Raw genomic sequence first — 26,075 nt, 5'->3', positions numbered from 1 at the left:
AGCCAGAGAGGGAGATAAACCGTAAGAGGCTCTTAATCTCAGGAAACAAACTGAGGGTTGCTGGAGTGGTGGGGGGTGGGAGGGATGGGGTGACTGGGTGATGGACTTTGGGGAGGGTATGTGCTATGGTGAGCGCTGTGAATTGTGTAAGACTGACGAATCACAGAACTGTACCCTGAAACAAATAATACATTGTATGTTAATTAAAAATAATAATATTTACTGAGCACCTAAAAAAAAAAAAGGAATTTTAGAAAGCCTTACTGTGAAGCTTCTCAAGTTGTGCCTTCTCCGTCTACCATCAGGGTCTCTTTTGGGGCAGAAGGTGTTGTTGAACCAGTTACCAAGGTAGAGAAATGACTTGGGACTGGGGATGATGTTGAAAGGAGGTGGCAAGGTGCCGCCTTCATCAAAGTAACTCATCCAGAGTTTTGTCCTTGCAAACTTCCACTCAATATCGGCATGATCCTGTGAAAGAGAGAAGTTCAGGAATTCGGAATAGGAAACTGCAAAATGCACGCATGCCTCATTCTAAAAGTTCGGCTTGCTTCTATAGAGGGCTATCTGTCAGTAGGTATAAAAATTCAGCGGCGCCTGGGTGGCTCAGTCGTTAAGCGTCTGCCTTCGGCTCAGGTCATGATCCCAGGGTCCTGGGATTGAGCCCCGCATCGGGCTCCCTGCTCCGCGGGAGGCCTGCTTCTCCCTCTCCCACTCCCCCTGCTTGTGGTCCCTCTCTCGCTGTGTCTCTCTCTGTTAAATAAATAAATAAAATATTTTTAAAAAATTCAAATTACACGTACCCCAGGACCCAGTAATCCTACTTTTAGAGATTTATCTGATCATCATACTTGCAAAAAGATGTATGCACAGGGTCGTTCACTGTTAGCACTGTAGCTTGTCATAGCGAAACAACTAGCAATGACCTAAATATCCAACAGTGGGAGCCTGCTTGAGTAAATGATGCTATGTCCACAAAATGGCTTGCAATATAGCTATTACAAATATAGTAGATCTATCACCATTTTATATATAGAACATATATGTGTGTATATGCGCTTATCCATATATCTGTAAGAGCTCCAAGACCTGGAAGTGAAAAAAGCAACATAAAGCATCTATTGTGCACCATGATACCATTTATGCACCCGAAGAACCCTTTATATGACATGCTTACATGTTCTAGACAGGTACATACCAAACTGTCAACAGTGGTTATTTCTAAGGAGTGGAATTGATGTGGGCAGGCTTTTCTTCTTTAAGACTTATTTATTTATTTCAGAGAGAGAGAGAGGAGGGGTAGAGGGAGAGAACCCCCAAGCAGACTCCCTGCTGAGTGTGGAGCCCGACAGGGTGCTTCATCCCAGGACCCCTGAGATCACGACCTGAGCCAAAACTAAGAGTCGGATGTTCGACTGATGAGCCACCCAGGCGCCCCGAGGCTTTTTTTTTTTTTAAATTCCACATCATTGAGGTATGATTTCCATACCATAAAATTCACACATTTTAAGTTTTCCATGAGTTTTGACAAGTGTATATATCTGTGTAACCACCATCATAATCCAGATACACACACACACACACACACACACACACTTTTCTAGGAATTTTAAGACCTGAATGGACTGCTGTAGCCACCACGGTCAGGATACACAACAGTCCCACCACTTCCCCCAAATTCCCTAGTGTTGCCCCTCTGTAATCAATCTCTCCCCAACCCCTATCCCCTGGCAACCACTGCTCCATTCTCCAGCACTTTGTTTTTCTTAAAAAGATTTTATTTATTTATTTATTTGACACAGAGAGAGAGAGCACAAGCAAGGGTGGAGGGGCAGAGGGAGAAGGAGAAGCAGGCTCCCTGCTGAGCAGGGAGTCCAACTCGGGGCTCGATCCTGGATGCCGGGATCACGACCCGAGGTGAAGGCAGACACTTAACCGACTGAGCCACCCAGGCGCCCCTCCGTTCTCCAATGCTTTAGTTTGCCTCTTCCAAGATACCAGATACGTGGACTCATACAGTAGATAGCTTTTTGAGATTGGCTTTGAGATTCGTCCATGTTCCATTTTAGTGGAACATTTAATTCCAGTTAGGTAACATGCAGTGTTACATTAGTTTCAGGTGTGCGATACAGTGATTCAATACTTCCCTGCATCACCCAGTGCCATGTGTCAGGTTTTTAAAGTTTAGGCATTCTAATAGACAAGTAGTTGGAGCTCATTATGGTTTTAAGATGCATTTCCCAAATAGCTATTCATGTTGAGCATCTTTTCATATGCGTTATATTGATATATCCTCTGTGGTGAGGTGGCTGTTCAGATCCTTTGCCCATTTTTATTGCATTGTTTTCTTACAGGTGAATTTTGATATATATATATATATAAACATACCTCAGAGATAGTGCGGTCTTGGTTCCAGACCATCACACAGCAAATATCACAATAAAGCAAGTCAAATGAATTTTTTGGTTTCATAGTGCATATAAAAGACGTTTACACTATACTGTCGTCTGCTGAGTGTGCAATAGCGTTATGTTCAAAAAACAATGTGCACACTTTAATTAGAAAGTACTTTAAAGATTTATTTATTTTAGAGAGTATGTGTGGGGAAGGGCAGAGGGAGAAGGAGAGAGAGAATTCTCAAGCAGACTCTGAGCTGGGTGTGGAGCCCGATGTGGGGCTTGATCCCAGGACCCTGAGATCATGACTTGAGCCGAAATCAAGAGTCGGATGCTTAACCAACTGAACCACCCAGCCACCCCAGTTAGAAAGTACTTTATTGCCAAAAAATGGTAACCACCATCTGAGCTTTCAGCAAGTCATAATCACTGATCACAGATCACCATAACAAATGTAATAATAATGAATATGTTTGAAATATTGTAAGATCTACCAAAATGCGAGAGAGACAAAAAGTGAGCAAATGCTGTTGGAAAAATGGTGCTGATGGACTTGCTCGTCGCAGGGTTGCCACAAACCTTCAATTTGTAAAAAAAAAAAAAAGAAAACCCAAAATCAAAAAAAAAACCCAAACAAACCACAGTACCTGTGAAGCACAATAAAATGAGGTTTGCCTGGGGCGCCTGGGTGGCTCAGTTGGTTAAGCCTTTGGCTCAGGTCATGATCCCAGGGTCCTGGGATGGAGCCCCACATTGGGCTCCCTGCTCAGCGGAGAGTCTGCTTCTCCCTCTCCCTCTGCTGCTCCCCCTTCTTGTGCTCTCTCTCTCTCTCTCTCTCTCTCTGTCAAATAAATAAAATCTTAAAAAAAAAAAAACCACCCATGAGGTATGCCTATAATCTGGATACAACCTCTTTGTCAGGAATGTGACTTGCAAATGTTTTTTCCCCAGCTGCATCTTGTCTTTTCATACACTCAATGGTTTCTTTCATAGAGCAAGCTGTATTAATTTCAGTGAAGTGGAATTTATCACTGTTGGACTGAAGATCTTAGTCCCTTGCTGGCTATTGGCTGAAGACCTTCCTCAGTTCCTTGCCACATGGGCTACTCCATAGGACGGCTCATAACATGGCAGCAGGCTTCACTCAGTGGTGGTGAATGAGAAGAGCTATCGTCTTCATGTACCCTACTCTCTGAACTGACATCACTTCTGCCATGTCCCATATGTTAGGACTGCGTCCCTAGCCCACAGTCAAGGGAAAAAGATTGTATAAGGGTTCAAATGCCTGGAAGTGGGGGTCAGTGGGCTCCGTCTCAGAGGCTTCTTACCACACAGGATTACTTCCCAGAAATTGAGAAAATGAATGACTGTAATCTTGAGTAACAAATCCTTTTCTAAGTCACGTGGTTTATAATTCCTTGCTTTTGATAAAAGATAAGGCAAACCTAATCAAGGTGTCAGATGATAGATTATTGAAATATTATTTTACAAAAAATCATTACATGACTTTTTGGCATGTAACTCAGAGTTCTAGAAAATTGAATGACAGTGGCATAATAAAACTGTCCATTCACATATACTTACTGATATGAAAAGATTTCTTAGCACTTAATTTTATAAAAATATAAAAATATAGTTGATGCTGAATTTTGTTCCTGAATATTACTTAATATTCTGTGGATATAATAACTAGTTAGATGAAAAACTCTATTCACCTATATAAGCAATTCATTTCCAATAAAAATGTATTTTTATGTCTTAGTTATTTATCAAAATTTGTATTATATTTGTGTTCTTTTGAGCTGTTTTGTACTGCTAATCATGGAATCATAACTAAATTCAAAGGAAATGCTTTAACATTTATTGCCTTCTGGCCACAGGAAATAAAAAGTTAAAATTTAATTTATATTTTTGTTATGAAGAACTCTTATAGGGTGATCAATAGTAATAAAATATTTAAAACAGAAATTTTATAGCATTAGGGTAAAATCCTGTGGGGATGTGAATGGAAATAAGAATGCAAGGAGAAAAGGAATGATGTAAACTTTCTGCCTTTAAAGAAGATTTTAGCCATTTAATTTTAATTTTTTAAAAAATTTATTTATTTATTTATTTATTTATTTATTTGACAGAGAGAGAGCACAAGCAGTGGGGAGCAGGAGTGGGAGAAGCAGGCTCCTTGCTAGGGATCCCAATGCTGGTCTTGATCCCAGGACTCTGAGACCATGACCTGAGCCAAAGGCAAGATGCTTAACAGACTGAGCCACCCAGGTGCCCTGCCATTTAATTTTTAAATACATGGTTATCAGTCACAAATTGCTATGCTATTCAGATTTAATGAAAAGCTATACATTTAAATGAGTGATTAGGTAGTTTTATTTTAAATGTCAATATTTATCCTATTCTAGAAATTACATCATTTGCAATGGCTAACTTAGGATGACATATTTAGATGTCAACTCAAAAACATATAAAAGAATATATAGATTTTTTTTTCCTCCAAATTCATTAGAGTATGCTGGTAAAGCGCTTGAATGTCCTTGATGAGACCCAGACTAAGACAGCTTCAATATATAAATTGCATATATATATATATATACACATATGCACACAATTATCGGTATAGTAACTATCACTCCCTTGAGAGACAATGGTGCTATAGGCAAACTGCCATGCAGAGGAGGACAGGGGTTCTTTCCACTACATTTCTGAGCCCATAACACCAGAAACAAACCTTGAATTTTCATTTTACCCTCTGATGGCTCCAAATAGCCAGTCTTTCAACCGCAGAATGTTTCTGTAGTTCTTGAAATGAAGTAGCTATTCAATAAGTATTTAAGATGAACTGACTCACATTTTCAAACTCGCCTAGATATCCTGGTATCTAGAAATGCTCTTTTCTTTCTTTTAATCCCTATGTGAGTTAAGCTTTTTGTTTGTGTTTTAAACACTAAGAAGTGATGTCCCTTTTTTAAAAAACAACAGTTGTTTAAAATGCTGAGGGAAAAAAGGCATTTGATCTCAACAAAGAATAGAGTCATACAGTGGGCCAAGTGATAAACCATAGACATCTTTGTGAGCTGAGGAGGCTTTCTGGTGTCCCTCCTTGCCCCTAGTCCATTTAGATGGAGGATATGATTTTGGCTAAGCAATTTGAAAAGAGCTCAAGGACCCCCACTGCTACCATTTCCTGCCCCTAGTAGTCAGGTGAGCTGTTGGGAATTTCTATGTACTAATTTAACAGAGAAGTTACTGCAAATTACTGTCTCAGTAGTGCTTTTCCATTCATTTATCATGTATTGATTCATAGTCCACCTAACCTCCATCCTTTGGTTCCCATGTTGGGCAACGAGCTACTATATTCCAGGCATTGTGCTAGGTGCTGGGTAGAGAGAGATGACTGTCCAAAAGTGGTGGTGGGAATATCACACAGCACATGATTAGCATACAGAATTAATGCCTGAAACCTGAAGATCTGGAAATAAGAGAGCACCTGGCAGGATTAAACTGTGTGAGCTGTAAAGGGATTAGTAAACACTCGTTCATACATTCACTCGCTCATCAAATATATATAGACGCTAGGTGTTGGGATTGTAGCAGTGAACAACAGGGACAAATGGATGATTTGGCGTCTAGAAATCTGTTTTATTTTCAACCCTTGATCTAATTTGAATTGCAAGATTATAGCTGTGGCTTGCGTAGTTGTATTTGTCTACAACTTCCCTGAATGTATGATGCCCAAAAGGTTTTCATGCATCTGCACAGGGCTGGCCTTTCACCTTGTGTGATGGGCAAGTCAGACATTCTTTTCCTTGCTTATTTTCAGTGTTTGGTGGTGCTGTGTTCTCCTTCTCTCTGCCCTACCCTTTCTGCTCAGCTATTACTCTTGAACATTCCCCAAAGTCAGCCCCTGGGAGGGTCCTTTGTGGTTCTTCCTCTTCCAGACTTCCCAACATTTTCAGGACTTTTGTGCTACCATAGTGTGCTTTTATTTATTTACTTTTTAATTTTTTTAAAAGATGTTATTTATTTATTTGAGAACGAGAGTGAGTGAGGGAGAGCGAGTGAGCGCATGCACAAGCACAGGGGAGGGGCGGAGGGAGACGGGAGAAGCAGACTCTCCACTGAGCAGCGAGCCCGATGCGGGACTCTATCCCGGGATCCCGGGATCGTGACCTGAGCCGAAGGCAGATGCTTAACCGACTGAGCCACCTAGGCGCCCCCATAATGTGCTTCTAATGACACATAGATTTACATATGTGTTCTAGTTCACGCGTGTGTCATGCATTGCCTTTGAGATTGTCAGGTCCTGTAGAGCAGGCCAGGGCTTCTATTTATCTCCTTTCACTGTCCCAGTGTAATGCTCTGTGGCTGTAGAACACACCCTCAAATGTTGTTGACTAGCTCAGATCCTGAACACATGGCCACAGCGAGGTCAAAGGCACATGTCTGTTCAGTTTCACATTTCTCAACAAATCCAAGCTCAAGGTTATTTGCCTTGCAATCAAACCATGAGGCCCATTTCTTACCAGCTTTTGACAAATTCTTATGCACGCTCTTCGATCTCCTGCCAGCAACCATCTTGCCTTAGCAAATTGGAAAGCTTTATAACATAATGCAAAGGGAGAGCGGCAGGCATAGACATAGCAGAGAAGAGCTAATAATAACCTTTAAGGAGAAAAGCTACTCCCAGGAGTCTTGGGCCCAGTGGCAGGCTGGTTGGAGGGAGTTTTGGGTAAGGGATATTTTGGCATTTTTTTCACATTAACTAGTAGCTGCTTGCTTCATTTGGGCAGAAGCCCCACTCTGTTTCCCTATGAGGGGAAGGCAACACACCCCAAACTGAAGCGAGAGAATTCACTTCCCTGGCATTTCGAGGGACGCTGACCCCACTTGGAGTGCTTTCTTCACCGGGTAGAATTCAGGGCACGCTTCTCAAAGGTTGGTGTGCATATGGGGCATTTGTTAAAAATGCAGATTTCTGGACCGCACCCAATGCTATACATTGTATTATGGTTTTGCCTCAGGGCTAAAAATGCCATTTTAAAAAGATGTGAGCATTTAAAATATATCATGGTTTTTGTAACTCCATTTTTGTTTGAATTCAGTTAAAAAAAATACACAGGAATCTTCAGAATATGGAAGTAGTTCAGGTCTCTTGGAAGCCCTGAAGTAGAGAACGTCCCCGCGGTGAGTATCGCCATTCCCCTCCACGCCCTGACCTCCGGGCTTACTGCGCGTGTGTGGTGGTCTAGCGGGGAGTCAGTTCCCCAGCTCTAAAGAATCAGCAGTCCTCCTCTCTTCCCCAAGGTGGCTGGCTGGTTATGGTTAAGGAAAATCTGTGTCCTAAGATGGCCTACCGAGCCAGTGAGAGAGTCCCAGCCCCTGCCCCAGGGCTCTTCCAGGTTCTTCTCCCTGCTTTGCTTCCTGCGCGCACCAATCCTGGTTCCTCTCCCTGCCCTGCTTCACGCACGCACCGAAAAGTGCCCAGTGTGCGGAAGTAGATGTGTATAAATTGCCCCCTTTGTGCTCGGGGCTCAGACTTTTGGAGACCACTCTCCTCTGAGCCCGCCAGTGTTAAATAAACCTCCTATCCTCCAAGATCTCCGGGTGTCGCTTGGTTCTTCCGTCGGGCGATCCAGTCCAGGTTCCGTAACAGAATGTCCTGTTCCCATCATTCTGGGGCCTGCTGCGAGTGACTTTGAGATTGGTTTATCTACTTCAGAGCCCTCGTAGCAACCTCAGTTCAAGGGCACAAACTCAGCTGCAAAACGTCAGGGTACAAAAGCCAGTCCTTCCTCCAGTGCCAACTCCCCACCCAGTCGTTGTCCCCAGCATCCCTCGCACCCTAGTACTGATGCCCCCTCAATAGTCCAGTTAACCCTTCTCAGACTGCAAGAGCCCCCTCGTTGGGTGTTACAAACAGGTCCTTCTCCCGACTGAACATATGCAGTTGTCTAGTGGGCGGCCGTTGTGTCTGTCCCTCCTCGCCCCTCCCTCACCCCCTCCCCAGGTGGGAAACAGCTGCGAATCCCGCTCTGCGATTGCTAAGTGGTTGGAATTACTGCTCTGACCACTCAGGGGCTTGGTGTGTGTTACCCTTTTACTGGTTACCCAGCTGAGATCAAGAGTCAGATGCTCAACCAACTGAGCCACCCACACACTCCAGTGTAGGTAAGTTTTGGTTGAGGAATAGCACCTTACAAGCCTTTGGGTAATCTAAACCATGTAGATCATATGGAAACAAACCATGTTACTTTCTCTAGGCATCCCGTTTATCACTGCAAAAAAGAACTTGTGATATCTCCGGTGGTCCTCAAAGAAAATAAGCTCTAATTGGACTCTCAGATCCTACTGAGCCCCGTTGCTGGAAGAATTGTCCCTCCCTACGTCCTGACAAGGGGTGCTGGCTGTCATGGCACCGGGGCTCTCTTAGTGCTTTCTGGAGCCACTGTCTTCTCTACGTAAGTGCCTTCTGGCCATTTTCAAACACAGTGGGCCAGAAAATAAAATGCCAAGTGTTTCACCTTTAGCTTGCCCCTGGGAAAGGGACATCAGACAGCCAGAACTTGCCGCTTGTCTCGAGCTACATTTCTATGGCAATGGTGGAAGCATCCCACCCCCAGGATCCCAGATGCTTAACCGACTGAGACACCCAGGCACCCTTAGGACACAAGCTCTTAACTACTAAGGTGCTAAGGTGTACTGTCTCTTTGGGAAGTGCTCCACGAGTGGGATTTTGCAACAAGCAGCAAGTTTACTCCTGTGTGTCAGAAAAGGTACCTGCAAAAAGTGCAGAGACAGAGCCTGCTGAGCAGACTCTGAGATTTATGAAAACAGATTCCACTGCACACTTGGCCAGGCTTCTGTCGGCCCAGGTTTCTTTTCCACTTGTTTCCTTCAGCTTTTTCTGCTTCTGAAGAGACCTTTGCAGGCCTCTTGCATTCGGCCGTGTAGGTTGTACGCTGCACAATTCTGGCAGCACCATTCACAGCACACGTGGTGGTCCTGAAGCTCACTGAACTGTCTGTCCCCTTTTCTGGGGGTCTCCAGAAATGTAAATTGAAAGGAGACACAGATTGTTCTGCTTGCCTGTATCTTTCATTTGGGGAGAACAGGCACCTTTTCCTTTCAGAGGACAGAAGCCATCAGATGGTGGTGAGAGCTGTGGGTGGCTGAGTTCACCCTGCAGTTTTCAGAAATAACCAGGACTAATTCAGTCAGGCCTTCCATTTCTGAGCCTGGGCAGAAGAGAGAGGTGTGCCTGATCACGTGGGCATGGGAAAATCTACTTGTCTGTCCCCATCTGCCTCACTTATCGGGACTTTACTTTGAACTCTCTAGACCACACTTCTTTTTTTTTTTTTTTTAAAGATGTTATTTAGGGGTGCCTGGGTGGCTCAGTCGGTTGGGCATCTGCCTTTGGCTCGGGTCGTGATCCCAGTGTCCTGGGATCGAGCCACACATCGGGCTCCCTGCTCAGCGGGGAGCCTGCTTCTCCCTCTCCTCCCCGCTTGTACTCTTTCTTGCTATCTCTGTCACTGTCTCAAATAAATAAATCTTAAAAAAATAAAGATGTTATTTATTTATTTGAGAGAGAGAGAATGAGTGGGGTGGGGAGGAGCAGAGGGAGAAGCAGCCCCCCTGCTGAGCAGGAAGCTGGACATGGGGCTCTATCTCAGGACTCCGGGATCATGACCTGAGCCAAAGGCAGATGCTTAACCCACTGAGCCACCCAGGTGCCCCTCCAGGGCACACTTCTATTTTCTGGATTGCTTCTTAACATCACCTGAGGAATCACTGGCCCTGCATTCACCTTGACCTAATTGCTTGCATGCGGCAGCCTCTCAAGTCCTTGTAGAAAGAATGGATTAATGAATGAACAAACTTGCCATGTAGCCCCGGTCAAGTCTCAACCTTTGGAAGCCTGTTTCCTCATCCGTAACCCACAGATAATATTGCCTACCCTCAAAAGTCCTGATGAGGATCAAATAAGACAATATCTGCAAATGTGCTTTGGGAAGTATAAAGCGCTATGTTACTATAATTATGAAATCCATCATGTAGGCAGATCTCTTTTCAGTCAGATAATGCTTCCACCCATTGCCATAGAAATGTAATCTCCAAAGACCAAACACTTGCGATGGATATAAATCCTCATTATGCATTTTTTAACACAGTTGACAAACCAAAGATCAGGGATTTCCTCAAGCTTCTCCCTGTCAATCAGTGAAAAAGTATGTGTTGAGTACCTATGATGTGTCCCACATGTTACTAAGCAGCAGGGGAATATAAAGAAAACCTAAAGCAGAGCCCCTGTCTTCAGGGAGCCTCCGTCTACAAAGGTAAAAAAGAGATACATATGGAAACAACTAGAACAGCAGTAGGCAAACGATGGCCTGCAGGCCTAGTCTTGCCTGCCACTTGGTTTTGAACAGCCTTGAGATCTAAGAGGGGTTGTTACATTTCTAAGTGATTGAGAAGACATCAAAAGAAGAGTAACAGTTTTTACACAAAAATTATATGAATTTCAAATTTCCATGCCCATAAATAAAGTTTTATTGGCATACAGTCATGCCCATTTGCTTATGTATTTCTACGGCTTCCTTTGTGTTATAATATCAGAATTGGATAGTGGTGACAGAGGTCTTATAGCCCACAAAGCCTAAAATATTCACTGTTTTCCTGTTTGTAGAAAAAATTTGACCAACCCCTGAACTAGAGGCCAAGGAGTTCAGCTTTGGTCAGCTTTGTCCGTTGCTCCGTCTTCAGACTTTAAAATATTTTGTCACATGCATTGGGAACTCATGAATTTACTCATTTATTCAGTAGATATTAAGTGAGAGCCACCTATGTGTCAGACACCTGTATCCTGCTTAAGGGTGGAGGGACTCCAGCATCAAGTATCTTGCATTAGTTTTCTTGTATGAAATGTATGCAATGAGGTATTAAGAGAAAAATCCCTGTAGCAAAATCTCCTAGAAGATTTATTGGGGGCTAGAAACTTCTTTGTACCCCCAGGAATCTTTAGGGCAAGGTCAATAGGAATTTTGGTGGAGTTAGTTGAGAGGATTCTAATTCTAATAGTTCAAACCTTCTTTAATAATGTTGATTTTCTAATGAATGAGGGGATCTAGAACACTTTCTTAACTATGGGAGCGTCCAGATATGCCACATTTAGTAAGGGCAGCTTTGAGATAAATATATTTGTCATAAAGCTTTTGTGATGAGCTCACAATTTTATAGGCCCAGGTACTTCTCTAGAAGGCCAAATCCCCAGGGGAAACTGGGAACGAGAACAGAGGAAAGAGCAGACTCCTGTGACAGAAGACAGGACGATAAGAAAGAAATACAATGACCCTTTCTCTTCAGTTTTACTCTTAGATCTCCTCTGTTTTTCTCTTTCAAACGAAAACAAATTTACTTTGACAGCTGATGTAATGTAACTTTGCTCTCAGGACTCGAGGGAAAGGCAGAGTAGCGCAGCGGGTTGTTACCTCCGATGCTCCTTCTGGGTATTGTGACTTCTGTGTTGTAGCTCAAGGACACCTCCTGGCCTGTGCTGTCTCTCACATGGATTTGGGCTACAACCTGGGGCTCCGATGACCACAGGAAGAGAGAGGCCTTATTAATATTAATCACTCCGAGCTCACATTTAGTTTCTAAACCTCAACTGCTCAGAAATCAAAGCTCATTTGTACCACTTAGCTTTCTAGTCAACTGACTCCTGGTGCCCAGAACAATGATAATGGGAACAAGCAGAAGCCAAGAAGAACCCCATTTCCCAACAACGACCTTTTGGCCATGAGCCTTTGACTCGTCCACAAATATGATTTGTAGCCAATGAAGAGAACATTCAGAGACCAGTCCATAGGGGGGTCAGGTCTTCCACAAGGAACAGTTCTTCCCGAGTCTCAGCTCTGAAATCATTGGAAATAAAGACACGGTCATTTTTATGGACACAGATTGTCCATTGGTGGTTGTTATTTTACAGAGTGGCTGAAGGCACCTTTGGCTTCGGGGACTGTTGCACAGACCTGATGATCCTTTGCAAAGCTGCGATGATGGTGACATTTTCCTTCAGTGCCTCTAATCTCTTTTCCTTGTTGGTGTCCCTTCCGCAGTCTTCAGGTACAATTCCCTCATGGTCTGTCTCGCTCGCTTGGCCCCCTGTGCAAACCTGATCTCAGTAAGGGATCAGATTCATTTACACTGAGTCACAAGTGACCTCCTAACAGCTTAACACATATTTGCATGCTAACTGGCGACAGGTCTTAAGGTGAGCTATTTCTGGATGACAGCGGGAGGAGGTTTGTGAATCCTCTGAGATTTTATGCTGCATTTGATCACGTCTGCTCATATGTGCATTTCTCTTGTCCATGTTTAACAGATGATCAAAGCAATCCATGACCCAGAAAAGGTTAAAGGCAATCTTCAAGGAAGAAAGGAAATGCAAAGAGAAATTTGAAACTGTGGTTCCGTGATTGTAGACCCCATGAGGACAGAGGTCTGTCTGTCCTGTTCACCTGTCACCTAATGTGTCCCCAGTAACAAGAATAGTAGAGTACGGTGTAGTCTCTCAATAAATATTTGTTAAATATAAATATATTTATCCATCCAAGAGATATTTATTATTAAGTGAATGGGTGAAAGAGTCCAGGACGTCAGCCAGTAGACGGACAGAGGGATTCTTGGGGCATTAAGCCCTTCCTGTCTCTTGCATACTTGGTCTTGTTTGGTTTGAGTCACCCAAGAGAAGAGTCACCATGACAACTACTGATGTTCCTGCTGAACATCCAGGACAGGAGAATCTGGGATGCAGAGGGGCAGTACGGCCATCTGCCCTGTCTGGTTGCCTTTTAGCATGGGGGAAGGAAACCCCACTTCCCTTCATTGCCTTCTTCCCGTCCTCCAACTCCCCCGTCCTCGTCTTTGTCCGTGACCAAGATCATTACCAGGTACCAGGCATCAAAGGCTGTTGCTGCTGCCAGAAGCAGAGACTGCCGCTCAGCAGAGACCTACCAAAGGATACCTTCGGCATTTTGAGGTGAAGAGCTCCATCCTCAGCAGATGCGGGCTCTCGGACCACTGGCTGACAAAACCATGAGTGGGCCTTGACGCAGAGAGACCGAGGAATCCATTTCTGTGTTAGACCAGCAGGGGGAAGGCCAGGCCCAGGCAAGATGCAGAGATCTGAAAAGTCAGCCTTTGGTGCCCCCTGCAGCGTCCGCAGAGAGAATGCTCCTCTTCTAGAGACTTCCCTGAAGTCCAGTCGCTTGTGAGGATATACTTTCAAGAGAGCCTTTTGGCCCCGCAAGAGCTCTCTGGGAAGCGACAGCATGAGAGGCTGATCCCAAGGCAGGATGTGTAAGTTGAATATGAGGAATTCTTGTCATGCAAATGAACTTGAGAGAGCTGAACTTTTTACCCTTTGTGGGTGGGATTATCTCAGGTGGGTTGTGTGAATGTTCATTGAGGAGGCTGGCAGTATTCAGGGCAGAGCTAAGAAGAAACTGGAAGCCTGAAGTGCGCACAGGCACACTGAAGGAGAAAAAGAGAGCCAGCATCTGTGTGTGTGTGTGTGTGTGTGTGTGTGTGTGTGTGTGTGTGTGTGTTGGGGGGGAGGGGGCAGGGAACCTCAGGGAAATGGAAGACACTTAATCTCTAGAACCAAGGGAAAGACTCCTTAGAGGATAGTCCTCTGGTTAGAAGTCAGGGGACAGTTCGAGTCAGTGAATCAAGTAGGATAAAGCTGAGGGAGTCCAAGGTTGGGTGTAGGGTGGGGTGGGGGGTGTGCATCCAGGTCTGGGGAGTTGGAATGCAGGCAGGGAAAGGGGTGGGTATAGTATTGTGATTACTTTGGATTAGATACACCTGCCAGTGCCCTTGGGTAAGTCACTTTGAGCTCTGTGCCTCAGTTTCCTCACCTATCAAATTGAATTAATAATAGTACCTGCCTCACAAGGTTGTTGTAAAAATTTAATGAGAAGATATGTATGAAAAGTGCTTTGTATTGTGTCTGGCATATAATAAGTGCTCCATAAATGGTAGTTATTGATGGGAGTTATAATGATAATAGACTGAAAACAGTTGAATGCCTATCAGATGAATAAAGGCTGTCTGTACGCTAGATAGGCACTGCATGCTTATTACTGACTTCTCTAAGCCTTAGGGGACTGAGAAAGAGCTTAGCTCGGGCCTAGAGGTGGAGGCAAAGGGCTTGTCCAAGGTAAGGTCCACGTAAGGCAAGGTAGTTAGCCCAGGGTGCTATGCTGAGCCAGATGGACAGCAGTATAAAGACACAGAATGGGGATGTGACAAGCCATAAGAGCAGGCCTCATCTTTTAAAATTATTTTTCTAAAGGCAGGCTCTGAACTCAGCCAGCTCCTAGAGATATGATTCCCCTACATGCTTCTCTTCATTGCTGGGGCATGTTCCCTATCGGCACAGGGAGGGCATTATTCCCATTTGAAGATATTTTCTTTTACTTTTCTTTTAAAAGATGTTATTTATTTATTTGAGAGAGAGAGAGAGAGAGAGAGAGAGCACAAGCAGGGGGAGCGGCACGAAGGAGAGGGAGAAGCAGGCTCCCCGCTGAGCTGAGAGCCCGATCTGGGGCTCGATCCCAGGACCCCGGGATCATGACCTAGGCTGAAGGCAGACACTTAACCGACTGAGCCACCCAGGTGCCCCCCATTTGAAGATATTTCCATGGGAAATCAAAGAGGAGGCAGAAAAGAATGAGGCCATCTCCTATACCCTTGTTGCCTTCAAACAACACCAGGCTGATCCTTGCTGATGTGCAAACTATTTCCCTGCCAGAAATGAGGTCTGAAAGCTATCCCCCCTTTTCTGTCTTTCCATATTTGACCTTCAAGTCTCAGCCCCATCTGTCCTTAATAAACCAACGCCACAAAAACCTAATCAGAGACATACGGATGGGTTGGGGGTACAGCCAGACAAATGGAAATCACTCTAGGTCTTTCAAGCAGCAAATTTAAAACAGGGATTAGTATGTTGATGATGGAAGAGATAAGAAGCCAAACAGGACAGTGAGACAGCTCAGAGAATTTTCAACTGAGCAACAGCAGGGAGCCCCTCTTATCCCTAGAGTTGGAGGGACAACTGGAAGAGGTGGTGAGTGGTGTTACCAGAGCCAGCAACGGCCCAGTAAACCCTCCTCATGCTTCGAATCTCTGACATCTTCTTTCGTTACCAGCTGGAGAAAACTCTGCTTTTACAGGACGTATGTGATTAGATTAGGCCCATCTGGATAATCTCCCTGATTAGTAACCTTAATTACATCTGTAAAATCTCTTTTGCTACGTATGCAATGTAATCACAAACGTGCCATCTAATCATATTCACAGTCCTGACGATTAGGGTGGGAAATCTTAGGGGAGCATTTTAGGATTCTGCCTGCCACGATGACATTCAGACTGTTTAATAAACCGACCAATCAGGGACGCCTGGGTGGCTCAGTCTGTTAAGCATCTGCCTTCGGCTCGGGTCATGATCCCAGGGTCCTGGGATTGGGTCCCATGTCGGGCTCCTTGCCCAGCGGGGAGCCTGCTTCTGCCTCTCCGCCCCCCTGCTTGTGCACACACACACTCTCTCTCTTTCTCCAATCAATAAACAATATAATTAAAAACAAAGAAACTAACCAATCTGAATGTACGCCAGCAATAGCACTGGAACAGAGGCGTGCAAAATACCTGCTGTTGCAGGCATCACCTTTCACCCGCTGAATTGTGAGGTGATCTAGGGGCATCCCAGAGGGAACAGCTGGAGTGGCAGCTATTTACCAACTGGTATGGAAATATTTCAATGTCTTCACAACTGGATGCCGTATCAGTGCATAGCAGTTGGTTATCTGCCTTGTTAGTGGGTTACGAATCATGGGTGTAGTGTGCGAGTTGTCTTCTCTGTGCTTTGGAGGTCTGAGGTTGGTCTTGGGTGACTGGGGGTGGGCAGGAAGACCACCTCCCCCCTCCCTTGGCATTCCCAGGTGTGCGGTGGCCCCTTCCGGCCTTGTTTACTGTTTTTGCAGTGCTGGGATTGTTTTGATGAATGTCTTCATGGGCATAGCTGTCTTTTGCAGTTGGAGACTTCATCCATTATCTGAGCCTCCAAATGCTGCCACCCCAGGGGAGATAATCAATTCTGTGTATTTGGGCTCTCCCCAAGCCTTGCAGCAGATGTGGCTCAGTGAGGCAAGTGCTATTTACTTAATCTCAGCTTTAGAGTGAACACTCCACAGTAGCCAGAGAAGCAGGGTTCTTAGTAACTTGCTGCACGAGGCTATATCACACAGATCAGTATAAGCCCCATGTTTTGTGAGGACCCGTCTCAGGCAAAAGAGATGCCCCTTGTAGGTGAGTCGGACGTAGGAATAGATCCTAAGGTAAATGAATGTTGTGGGGCTGGTCTGTCTCTCCCACCTCATATTTTCATAAGGGTAAATTTGATGAAAATGGTATCAAGGGCAGCTTCACTTGATGGAACTGGGAGCATACACATGAGGAGCAGCAGTGACAAGGTGGATGTGTTGAAAGAAGTGTCACAGAGAAATAAGCAGCTTGAGAGAGAGAAAAGGGTAAAGGGAGAAGGGAAATCGATGCTAATCACAAATAATAATAATATAAAATATGGCCAGCTTCACCTGATGATGTTGGCTGGGACCACAGAGCACTCGCCTGGAGTGATCCTTGCTTCCCCATATCTTGAAGCTGACTATCTATGACTGCAGTGGAGCCTCCTCTGGCACAGAAATATGAATTCCTCAAGAGCCATATCTCTACTCCACCAGCAGCTCTGCATCCTGTGCAGAGCATCGAGAAAGAGCTTGACCTTTCAAGGGACTGCTCTTACCTGGTGTTCCTGAGCCCTGTCTTAGGATGTACACTAAACATATTCCCAGTAAACCATGTCAACAACTGAGTCTCCACTTAGACTGAGTCAGCCTGTTGATACCTTTTGAAGTAGGAGAGATTTATCCTCAGTGGCTTCCCTTCCTATGACCTTTCCTCCACGTCAGGGCCCTTCTAAAAACTACATTGACTTACAGAAGTGGAGATGTGGCGAGTGGAATCAAATCTACTCGCTGGTCTTTACTGCTCAGACAGATCCAGATAGTTTTGGAATCTGGTTGCCCAATATCAGGACCCCACTGGATCCAGTTCCAAATGATAAAGACACATAAACAGAAGATTATTTCCATCCTTCCTACCAAATGTCACTGAGCTCAGTGGGAGACACCACAGCCCTGTATTAGGTGACAAGAAAATCTCTTTGTTTTCCACTGCCATTAGGAGCAATCAGCTGCAAGACACTCAGGGAGAAAATGACAAGTGCCTCAGCATGAATATTACCATCTTTGGCAAGGTAAGGGGATGCTAGGCCTAGTGGTGGAAAAATAACCCCCTGAGATTTTAGGTCTGTCCCCTTTATACAGACAGACTTGGAGTGAGCATAGATCATTCCAGAATTCTTGGCCTGGTTGGGTTCGAACTATTGAGAGAGAGAAGTATAAAATTGAGTGATATTCCATTTCAAAAGCAGCAGGTGGACAACATTTCAGAGCTAGAAGAGACCTTGCAAGCTTAGCCTTGTTCATCTAGACATCCAGACTCACAGGATGTCAGAGCCGGCAGGGATATTAAAGACCACTGCATCGGACATGGCCGACAGGTGCAGGAAAAATTGCTCAGCATCAGGAATCATCAGAGAAATGTAAGGCAAAACCACCAGGAGCTATCATGTCACAAGTGTTAGAGAAGAGCTATTATCAAAAAGATAAGAGGTAACAACAAATAATCCAATCAAGAAATGGGCAGAAGACATGAACAGACATTTCTGCAAAGAAGACATCCAAATGGCCAACAGACACATGAAAAAGTGCTCAACATCGCTCAGCCTCTGGGAAATGCAAATCAGAACCTCAATGAGATACCACCTCACACCAGTCAGAATGGCTAAAATGAACAAGTCAGGAAACGACAGATGTTGGCGGGGATGTGGAGAAAGGGGAACCCTCCTACGCTGTTGGTGGGAATGCAAGCTGGTGCAGCTACTCTGGAAAACAGTATGGAGGTTCCTCAAAAAGTTGAAAATAGAGCTACCATATGACCCAGCAATTGCACTACTGGGTATTTACCCCAAAGATACAAATGTAGGGATCTGAAGGGGTACGTGCACCCTGATGTTTATAGCAGCAATGTCCACAATAGCCAAACTATGGAAAGAGCCAAGATGTCCATCGACAGACGAATGGATAAAGAAGATGTGGTATATATACACAATGGAATATTATGCAGCCATCAAAAGGAATGAGATCTTGCCATTTGCAACGACGTGGATGGAACTGGAGGGTGTTATGCTGAGCGAAATAAGTCAATCAGAGAAAGACAAGTATCATATGACCTCACTGATATGAGGAATTTGAGAAACAAGACAGAGGATCATAGGGGAAGGGAGGGAGAAATGAAACAGGACAAAACCAGAGAGGGAGACAAACCATGAGAGACTCTTAATCTCAGGACACAAACTGAGGGTTGCTGGAATGGAGGGGGGGGTGGGAGGGATGGGGTGGCTGGGTGATGGACATTGGGGAGGGTATGTGCTATGGTAAGCGCCGTGAATTGTGTAAGACCGATGAAGCATAGACCTGTACCCCTGGAACAAATAATACATTATATGTTAATAAAAAAATAAATAAAAAATAAAATGAAAATAAAAAAAAAGATAAGAGGTAACAAGTGTGGTGCAAATGTGAAGAAAAGGGAACCCCGGTGCACTGTTGGTGGGAATGCAAACTGGTGCAGCCACTATAGAAAACAGTATGGAGGGTCCTCAAAACAATTAGAAATAGAACTACTCTATGTTCCAGCGATCCCACTTCTAGGTGTATAGCCAAAGAAGAGGCAACCATCATCTTGAAGAAATATCTGCACTCCCGTGTCCACTGTGGCATTGTTCACAAGAGACCAGACACGGAAACAACCTAACTGTCCCTTGACAGACAAATGGAAAAAGAAAATATGGTGTGTATATCTACAACAGAATATTCCTCAACCATGAGAAAGAAGGCAATCCTGGATGGATGCAACTGGAGGGCATTATACTAAGACAAATAAGTCAGGCAGAAGAAGGCCAGTATTGTCCGATCTCAGTTATATGTGGAATCTAAAAGAGTCAAATACAGAGAGACAGAGAGTAGAAGGGAGCTTGCCAGGGGCTGAGGGTTGGGGGAAATGGGGAATATTTGTCAAAGGGTACAAATGTACAGTTAGAAGTTGAGTAAGTTCTGGGGATGTCATGTCCAGCATAGTGACTCCAGTTCACAATATTGTATTGTATACTTGAAAGTTGCTAAGAAAGTTGCTATCTTAAATGTTCTCATCAAAATGGTCATTTATGTGAGGTGATGGATGTGTTCACTAGCCTTATTATGATAAACATTTTGCAATATATCTGTGTATCAAATCATCACGTTGTACACCTTAAACTTACCCAATGCTATATGTCAATTATATCTCAATAAAGACCATCCATTTCAACCCTCTTACTTCTTGGATGAAGAAACTGAGGCCTACAAAGGCAAAGTAAGTTACTCAAGGTCACAGTTATAAATGACAGGACTAGGACTAGGGTCCCTGGTCTTCTAACTCCTAATATATTTTTTCACTCTACGCCTCCACCTAAGTACCTAAGATCTAAACCATCCTAATGGATACTTTTATATTCTGATTTCTTTAAAATGTCCAGTGAGAGAAATTCTACAAACCCACCTAGGAGAATATATCTCATTGCTATTTATGGTTAGGAAATTTCTCCTAATAGATAACGCAAAAGACTCCTGCTGCAACATAAGCCCATTCCTCTTTGGTCTGTCCTTAACTGAAACGGATCACAGAGGGGCGCCTGAGTGGCTTAGTCGCTTAGTTAAGCATCTGCCTTCGGCTCAGGTCATGATCCCAGGATCCTGGGATGGAGCCCCATGTCGGGCTCCCTGCTCAGCTGGGGAGTCTACTTCTCCCTTTGCCTCTCCCTCTGACCCTGCTCATGTGCTCTCTCTCACTTACTTTCTCTCTCAAATAAATAAATGAAATCTTAAAAAAAAAAAAGAAATGGATCACAGATGGTCACTATCACCAGGAATATTCTCGAAATATGGACAATATGTGTGTGTATATCTATGTGTGTAAAAATGTGTGTATATTTATGTATATATTTATATGTATACTTTTATTTATATAACCAATAATTTAAGCTGCTTCTCTGTAGGCTAAATGATTCCTCAGTGGCAGACAAAATCTGAGAAATAACATCAATGAAGGAAGACAAGAGTCAGGTCTTTTCATCTGTCTTCTGTGCTATAGCAAAAACTTTCAGCAACAGATAGACCCATGGGGGTGATCTAGCATCTTAATATGAACGAAGCATCCAAATCCACTGACACCCAACTAAACAGGACCTCAGATACCCAAAACTCCTTTGCTAATACTCCATTTCTAAATATGATAGGCAGATCATAAGAAAATATGCTAAGGTTAGATATTTACTTTGGCATCAAAAACCAGGGCAGGACCTGGACCAATCCCCTGTCCTAAACCTTCACCATTTCTCGTTTAGGGTAATATTGCTGATCCAAATGGTAGCATGATGGTCAAAAAAAGATTCAGTGATTGACTCTACCAAAGAGTGTCTCACAGTGGAGTGTAATTACTCATGTATCAAAAAGTAGTCACTCTCTGTCTGAATCCATTTGGCTATAACTTGTCACTCCAAACTGTGCTCATACTTCCCAAGCTCTCCTTCCTAAGGCAAGAAAATGGATTCAGAGTTTTAAGGCTACCAGAAAGTCTTATTAACTAGAACGTCCTCATCTAGATTACTGAGATTCAATGCACTCAGAGTCCAAATCGAGTTGCCTTAGAGAGAAATAATTCACTCTAACAACTGGGAGAGCTAATGGAAAATACTTGATGCCGACACACTGCTTCATTGAGCTTCCAGTGGGCTCCAGGCCAATGTGACCACTCCTGAAATGAAGTAATCACCTTGTCAAGCAAAGCTACTCACGGCAATGAGCTGGTAGGAGTTGTTCATCATGGCAATCAGCATGTTCAGCAGCACAACTAGGGAGATGACGTTGTATGTCCCAAACATGGTAGCTCCCACGAACTCTGTGAACTCATGTCTGGCTTTCACATTGGTAACATAGAGATTTAAAAGGCCGAAGACAGACCAGAAGAGAGACTGGAGGGTCTCGAAGAGCCTGAAAGAGGTCGAAGAGCAGGTTAGTTAATACTCTAGGAAGGGCAAGAAAAAGAGACAGAAAATGTGAAGGGATCTGCTTAATAAGGGGCCTGTCAGATTTACGTCCCAACAGGGAGACTATGATGTCCCATGATTTTGGTCTCTTTCCCCACACAAACCAATCAGGTGGGCTCATTTGTCTGTTACCGCTTCTGTCTCTTAGGCTTTCCCCTTCCGCCTGGAATACCTTCTCTCTCTTCTCAGTCTACACAGAGCCTATGCTTTTCTTTTTTCTTTTTTAAAGATTTCATTTATTTATTTGTCAGAGAGACAGAGAGCGAGCACAAGCAGGGGGAGTGGCAGGCAGAGGGAGAAGCAGGCTCACTGCTGAGCAAGGAGTCCTACACGGGACTCGATCCCAGGACCCCGGGATCATGACCTGAGCCGAAGGCAGATGTTTAACCGACTGAGCCACCCAGGTGTCCTGAGCCTATGCTTTTCTAAGAGTTATTTCCAGGGCTCCTTCCCTTGCCAAACTTTCTCTTTCATCTTGAGACCATGTGATTTATCACCTTTCTAATTACAGAATGGCAGTAAATGAGTAGTTAAGAATATGGTGCTTGGGTTAGAAATCTCAGCTCTGTCATTTGCTAGCCGAGTGAATGTGAACAAGTTACCATTTCTCATACTTCTTTTGTGGTTCTGACAGGGCCCAGCGGAGTGCTAAGCTCAGTGGAGGAGCTTAGAGATCCTTGAATTAACACATTGTGTAGATTATTTTAAATGATATGTCAACTAATAATCACCGAGAACTTACTATGTATAAACATGTTAAGCACTTTTCCATACATGATCATTATTATCCTTATAAAACTTTATTGTTATGGCTGAGGAAGCAGAGATCAGAGGTCACTCAGCTCTAAGTGCTGAGCCAGAATTCAAAATCCAAATCCATCTCACCTTCTCAAACCACTGCATTATTTTATATTAGATGACTTCACAAATTATTGTTTCCTCTCCTAGTCTCCAAATATGTAACTTTGCAATATGTTTTCAGTGTCTAGGGTTTCTTTGGCTTCATATTCAGAAGTCTGTGAGGTAGCAATAAAAGGCAGCTGGCTCCGGGTTGCAGAAATCAACCATTTCTCAAGCACACAGATGAGGGGCAGAACATAAGAAATGTTACTTTAAGATTAGATGCCCTTTTTCTATTGCTCAAAATATGTTGTTTTTATGTTTTTAAAGATTTATTTATTTTTAGAGAAAGAGCATGAGTAGGGGGAGGGGCAGAGGAAGAAAGAAAAAGAGAGAGAGAGAGAGAGAGAGAGAGAGAGAGAGAGAGAGAGAGAAGCAGACTCCCTGCTGAGCACGGAGCCCCGATGCGGGGCTTGATCTCACAACGCTGAGATCATGACCTGAGCCGAAATTAAGAGTCAGATGCCCAATTGACTGAACCACCCAGGTGCCCCCCAAGTATGTTGTTTTTAGGCTGCAATACATTCTGAGAGGCTTAGAGATCTGTTCTTGGGTTCATTTAGGGGGTATTTGGGAAATGTTTTAGAGATTCCCTCTACCTGGGTGTGATCTTCCCCCATATCTTTGCATGACCATCTCTTTAACATAACTGGAGTCTCAGCTCAAATGTCACTTCCTCAGAGAAGCTTTCCTTGGTCACTCTACCAAAAGTAGCTCCACCAGTTTTTTTCTTTTTTTTTTTTTAAAGATTTTATTTATTTATTTGACAGAGAGAGAGACAGTGAGAGAGGGAACACAAGCAGGGGCAGAGGGAGAGGGCGAAGCAGACTCCCTGCTGAGCGGGGAGCCTGATGCGGGGCTCGATCCCAGGACCCTGGGATCGTGACCTGAGCCGAAGACAGACGCTTAACGACTGAGCCACCCAGGCGCCCCCTTTTCTTTCTTTTTTTTTTTTAAGATTTGTCTTTATTTATTTGAGAGAGAGAGTGCGAGCACAAGCAGGGGAAGGGGCAGAGGGAGAGGGAGAAGCAGAGGGAGCCTGACCTTGGGCTTGATTCTAGGACCCTGGGATCATGACCTGAGCTGAAGGCAGACGCTTAACCAGCTGAGCCACCCAGGCATCCCATCTCATTTAATTTTCTTTGTAGCATTTAAAACTCCCTAAAAATTTGTAAATAAAATCTTCAAAAGTGCAGACCGACTGCCTGTGACCTACAGTGGTGAGGGCTTCAAAACTTAAAAAAAAATAAAATAAGTAAAAAAGGGCGCCTGGGTGGCTCAGTTGGTTAAGCGACTGCCTTCGGCTCAGGTCATGATCCCGGAGTCCCGGGATCGAGTCCCACATCGGGCTCCCGGCTCAGCGGGGAGCCTGCTTCTCCCTCTGACCTTCTCCCCTCTCATGCTGTTTCTCTCTCTCTCTCTCTCTCTCTCTCTCAAATAAATAAATCTTTAAAAAATAAATAAATAAATAAATAAACTCCCTAAAATTATATGAAGTAATTTCTTGTTTAAATGTTTATTTTCTGTCCATCCCCACTAGAATGTAAGCTCTAGGAAGGCAGAGACATATGGTTACTCTGTGCCTGGCACATGATAGTCACTGGATCATACTTGTTGAATAAATGAATGGATACTTATTAACTATTACTATTACTGTTATCAATGGATTAAAGTCTAGAAGACTCCAGTCCCATCGACAATTGTCCAGGCAATAGGCGGCACAGTGCTGTTAGTCATTTTGATGAAGGTTGCGCTCTGCCTGCACTAGCCTGACTCTCACGGAGCCTCCTTCAGGGCTGTCTGGGCAACATGCACATGGCCCTTTTCAACCAGTTACGTGGCTCTTCTTGTATCATCGTAGGTAACTTCCATGATTCTTTCAACATCACATTGCTTGTGAGCTAGCTTAGAAGGAAGAAATTTGCTTTTTGTTTGATGAAAATAAGTGCTGGTTGGTGAAGCATTTGAGAATCAAAAGTAAGATGAGAGCCTGGAGTTCAGGGGCCAGGTTGGCACAAGAACCAGAATATGGCAAGTCAGACTTAGCACAGGATCTGAATTTCCAGGAGAGTCTAAGAGGCAGGGCCAGGCAAGACAGTGCATTACAGAGCCAGGCAGAGGACCACAAATGGGAAAGATATGGGGCTCTGGAGTCTGGTTCTACCAAGAAGGCACAACCAGGACATGGCAGGGTCCATCTGAAATCAGGGCAGGTGGGAGGCCAGCAATGGCACAAGCAGCTAGCCAATAGCTGGAGAGCAGAAGCCAGGGTGGGTGTGGTTCAGAAAAATAGAAAGGAGTTGCAGCAAATTGGAATGGTAGTTTGAAAAACCAGGGTCTCTGGAAGTTCAATGACCTCGAGTACAGAAAACATTCAGTAAGGGGCACCTGGGTGGCTCAGTTGGTGTAGTGTCTGCCTTCGGCTCAGGTCATGACCCCAGGGTCCTGGGATCGAGCCCCACATCGGTCTCCCTGCCCAGCGGGGAGCCTGCCTCTCCCTCTCCCTCTGCTGCTCCCCCTGCTTGTGCTCTCTCGTTCAGTCACTCTCTGTCAAATAAATAAATAACATCTTTAAAAAGAAAAAAAAAAGAAAACATTCAGTAAATGTTTGCTCATTGCATGACAGACAACAAAGCCACAAACCAGGGCAAGTATATAATCCATATGTTGGCAGGGTCCAGAATGGAGGATGTTACACTCCTCTACCCCTGTCCCCATAAACAATTAAAATCGCAACGGTAAGGGGTGCCTGGGTGGCTCAGTCAGTTAACTGTCTGCCTTCGGCTCAGGTCATGATCACAGGGTCCTGGGATGGAGCCCCGTGTCGGGCTCCCTGCCCAGCGGGGAGTCTGCTTCTCCCTCTCCCTCTGCCCCTGCTTGTGCTCTCTCTCTCGCTCAAATAAATAAATAAGAATCTTTAATTAAAAAAAATGCAACGGTTAAGCTTGAGTGTAGAACTTAATACAAACTGTTCCAATGACTGATACAAAGATTCCCTAAAAGTGAAAGTTCAAGCATTTAAAATCTTCCTTCAACTGTGGTGCTATTCTAGTCAGGGAGATCCTATATGTATAATTGTACAAGAGAGAAGAAAAAGATGAAAAGATTGTTCCTCAGTTTTCATAGTTCATACTGAGAATGCCTTCAGTATGGTGCACAAAATGTCGGAACATGGCCTGGCCACTAAGGGAAGCTGGCTTGTTGAAAGGTATGCCCAGGTAAAATGGGTGACTGACATATGGGGTAGATAAGAGCATTCTAGTGCTACCTCTGTAGGAAATCCTGTGGCTTCTAGGCTCAGGTGCATTTACATGGAAAGGGCCACCCCCTAGAGGAGTAAGCATTACCTGGTGGCCAGGTCCATAATAAAATCATCACAGATCACAGGGATGGAAAGGGATGTTGACCAAACCCCAGAAGCCTAATGTCGAAGGAATATCTTTTTT

At 44.2% G+C, this 26,075-nt stretch overlaps 1 protein-coding gene across 1 annotated transcript in view; it reads right to left on the bottom strand.

The window, feature by feature from the left end:
• Positions 1–26,075, bottom strand: part of TRPC5 (transient receptor potential cation channel subfamily C member 5) — a 130,093-nt gene that overhangs the window by 4,956 nt on the left and 99,062 nt on the right. The window contains exons 6-7 of the mRNA XM_028092285.2: positions 21,478–21,673; positions 265–468 (exon numbers count right to left, since the gene is read on the bottom strand). Of these exons, the coding sequence (XP_027948086.1) occupies positions 265–468; positions 21,478–21,673 (400 nt within the window). The remainder of the gene's footprint in view (positions 1–264; positions 469–21,477; positions 21,674–26,075) is intronic.

The sequence above is a fragment of the Eumetopias jubatus genome, unplaced genomic scaffold (assembly GCF_037043125.1).
Source record: "Eumetopias jubatus isolate StellerSeaLion01/CBP00866 unplaced genomic scaffold, mEumJub1_p1.0 scaffold_11, whole genome shotgun sequence".
Classification (NCBI taxonomy): Eukaryota; Metazoa; Chordata; class Mammalia; order Carnivora; family Otariidae; genus Eumetopias; species Eumetopias jubatus.
This window is presented reverse-complemented; position numbering and strand designations above follow the sequence as displayed.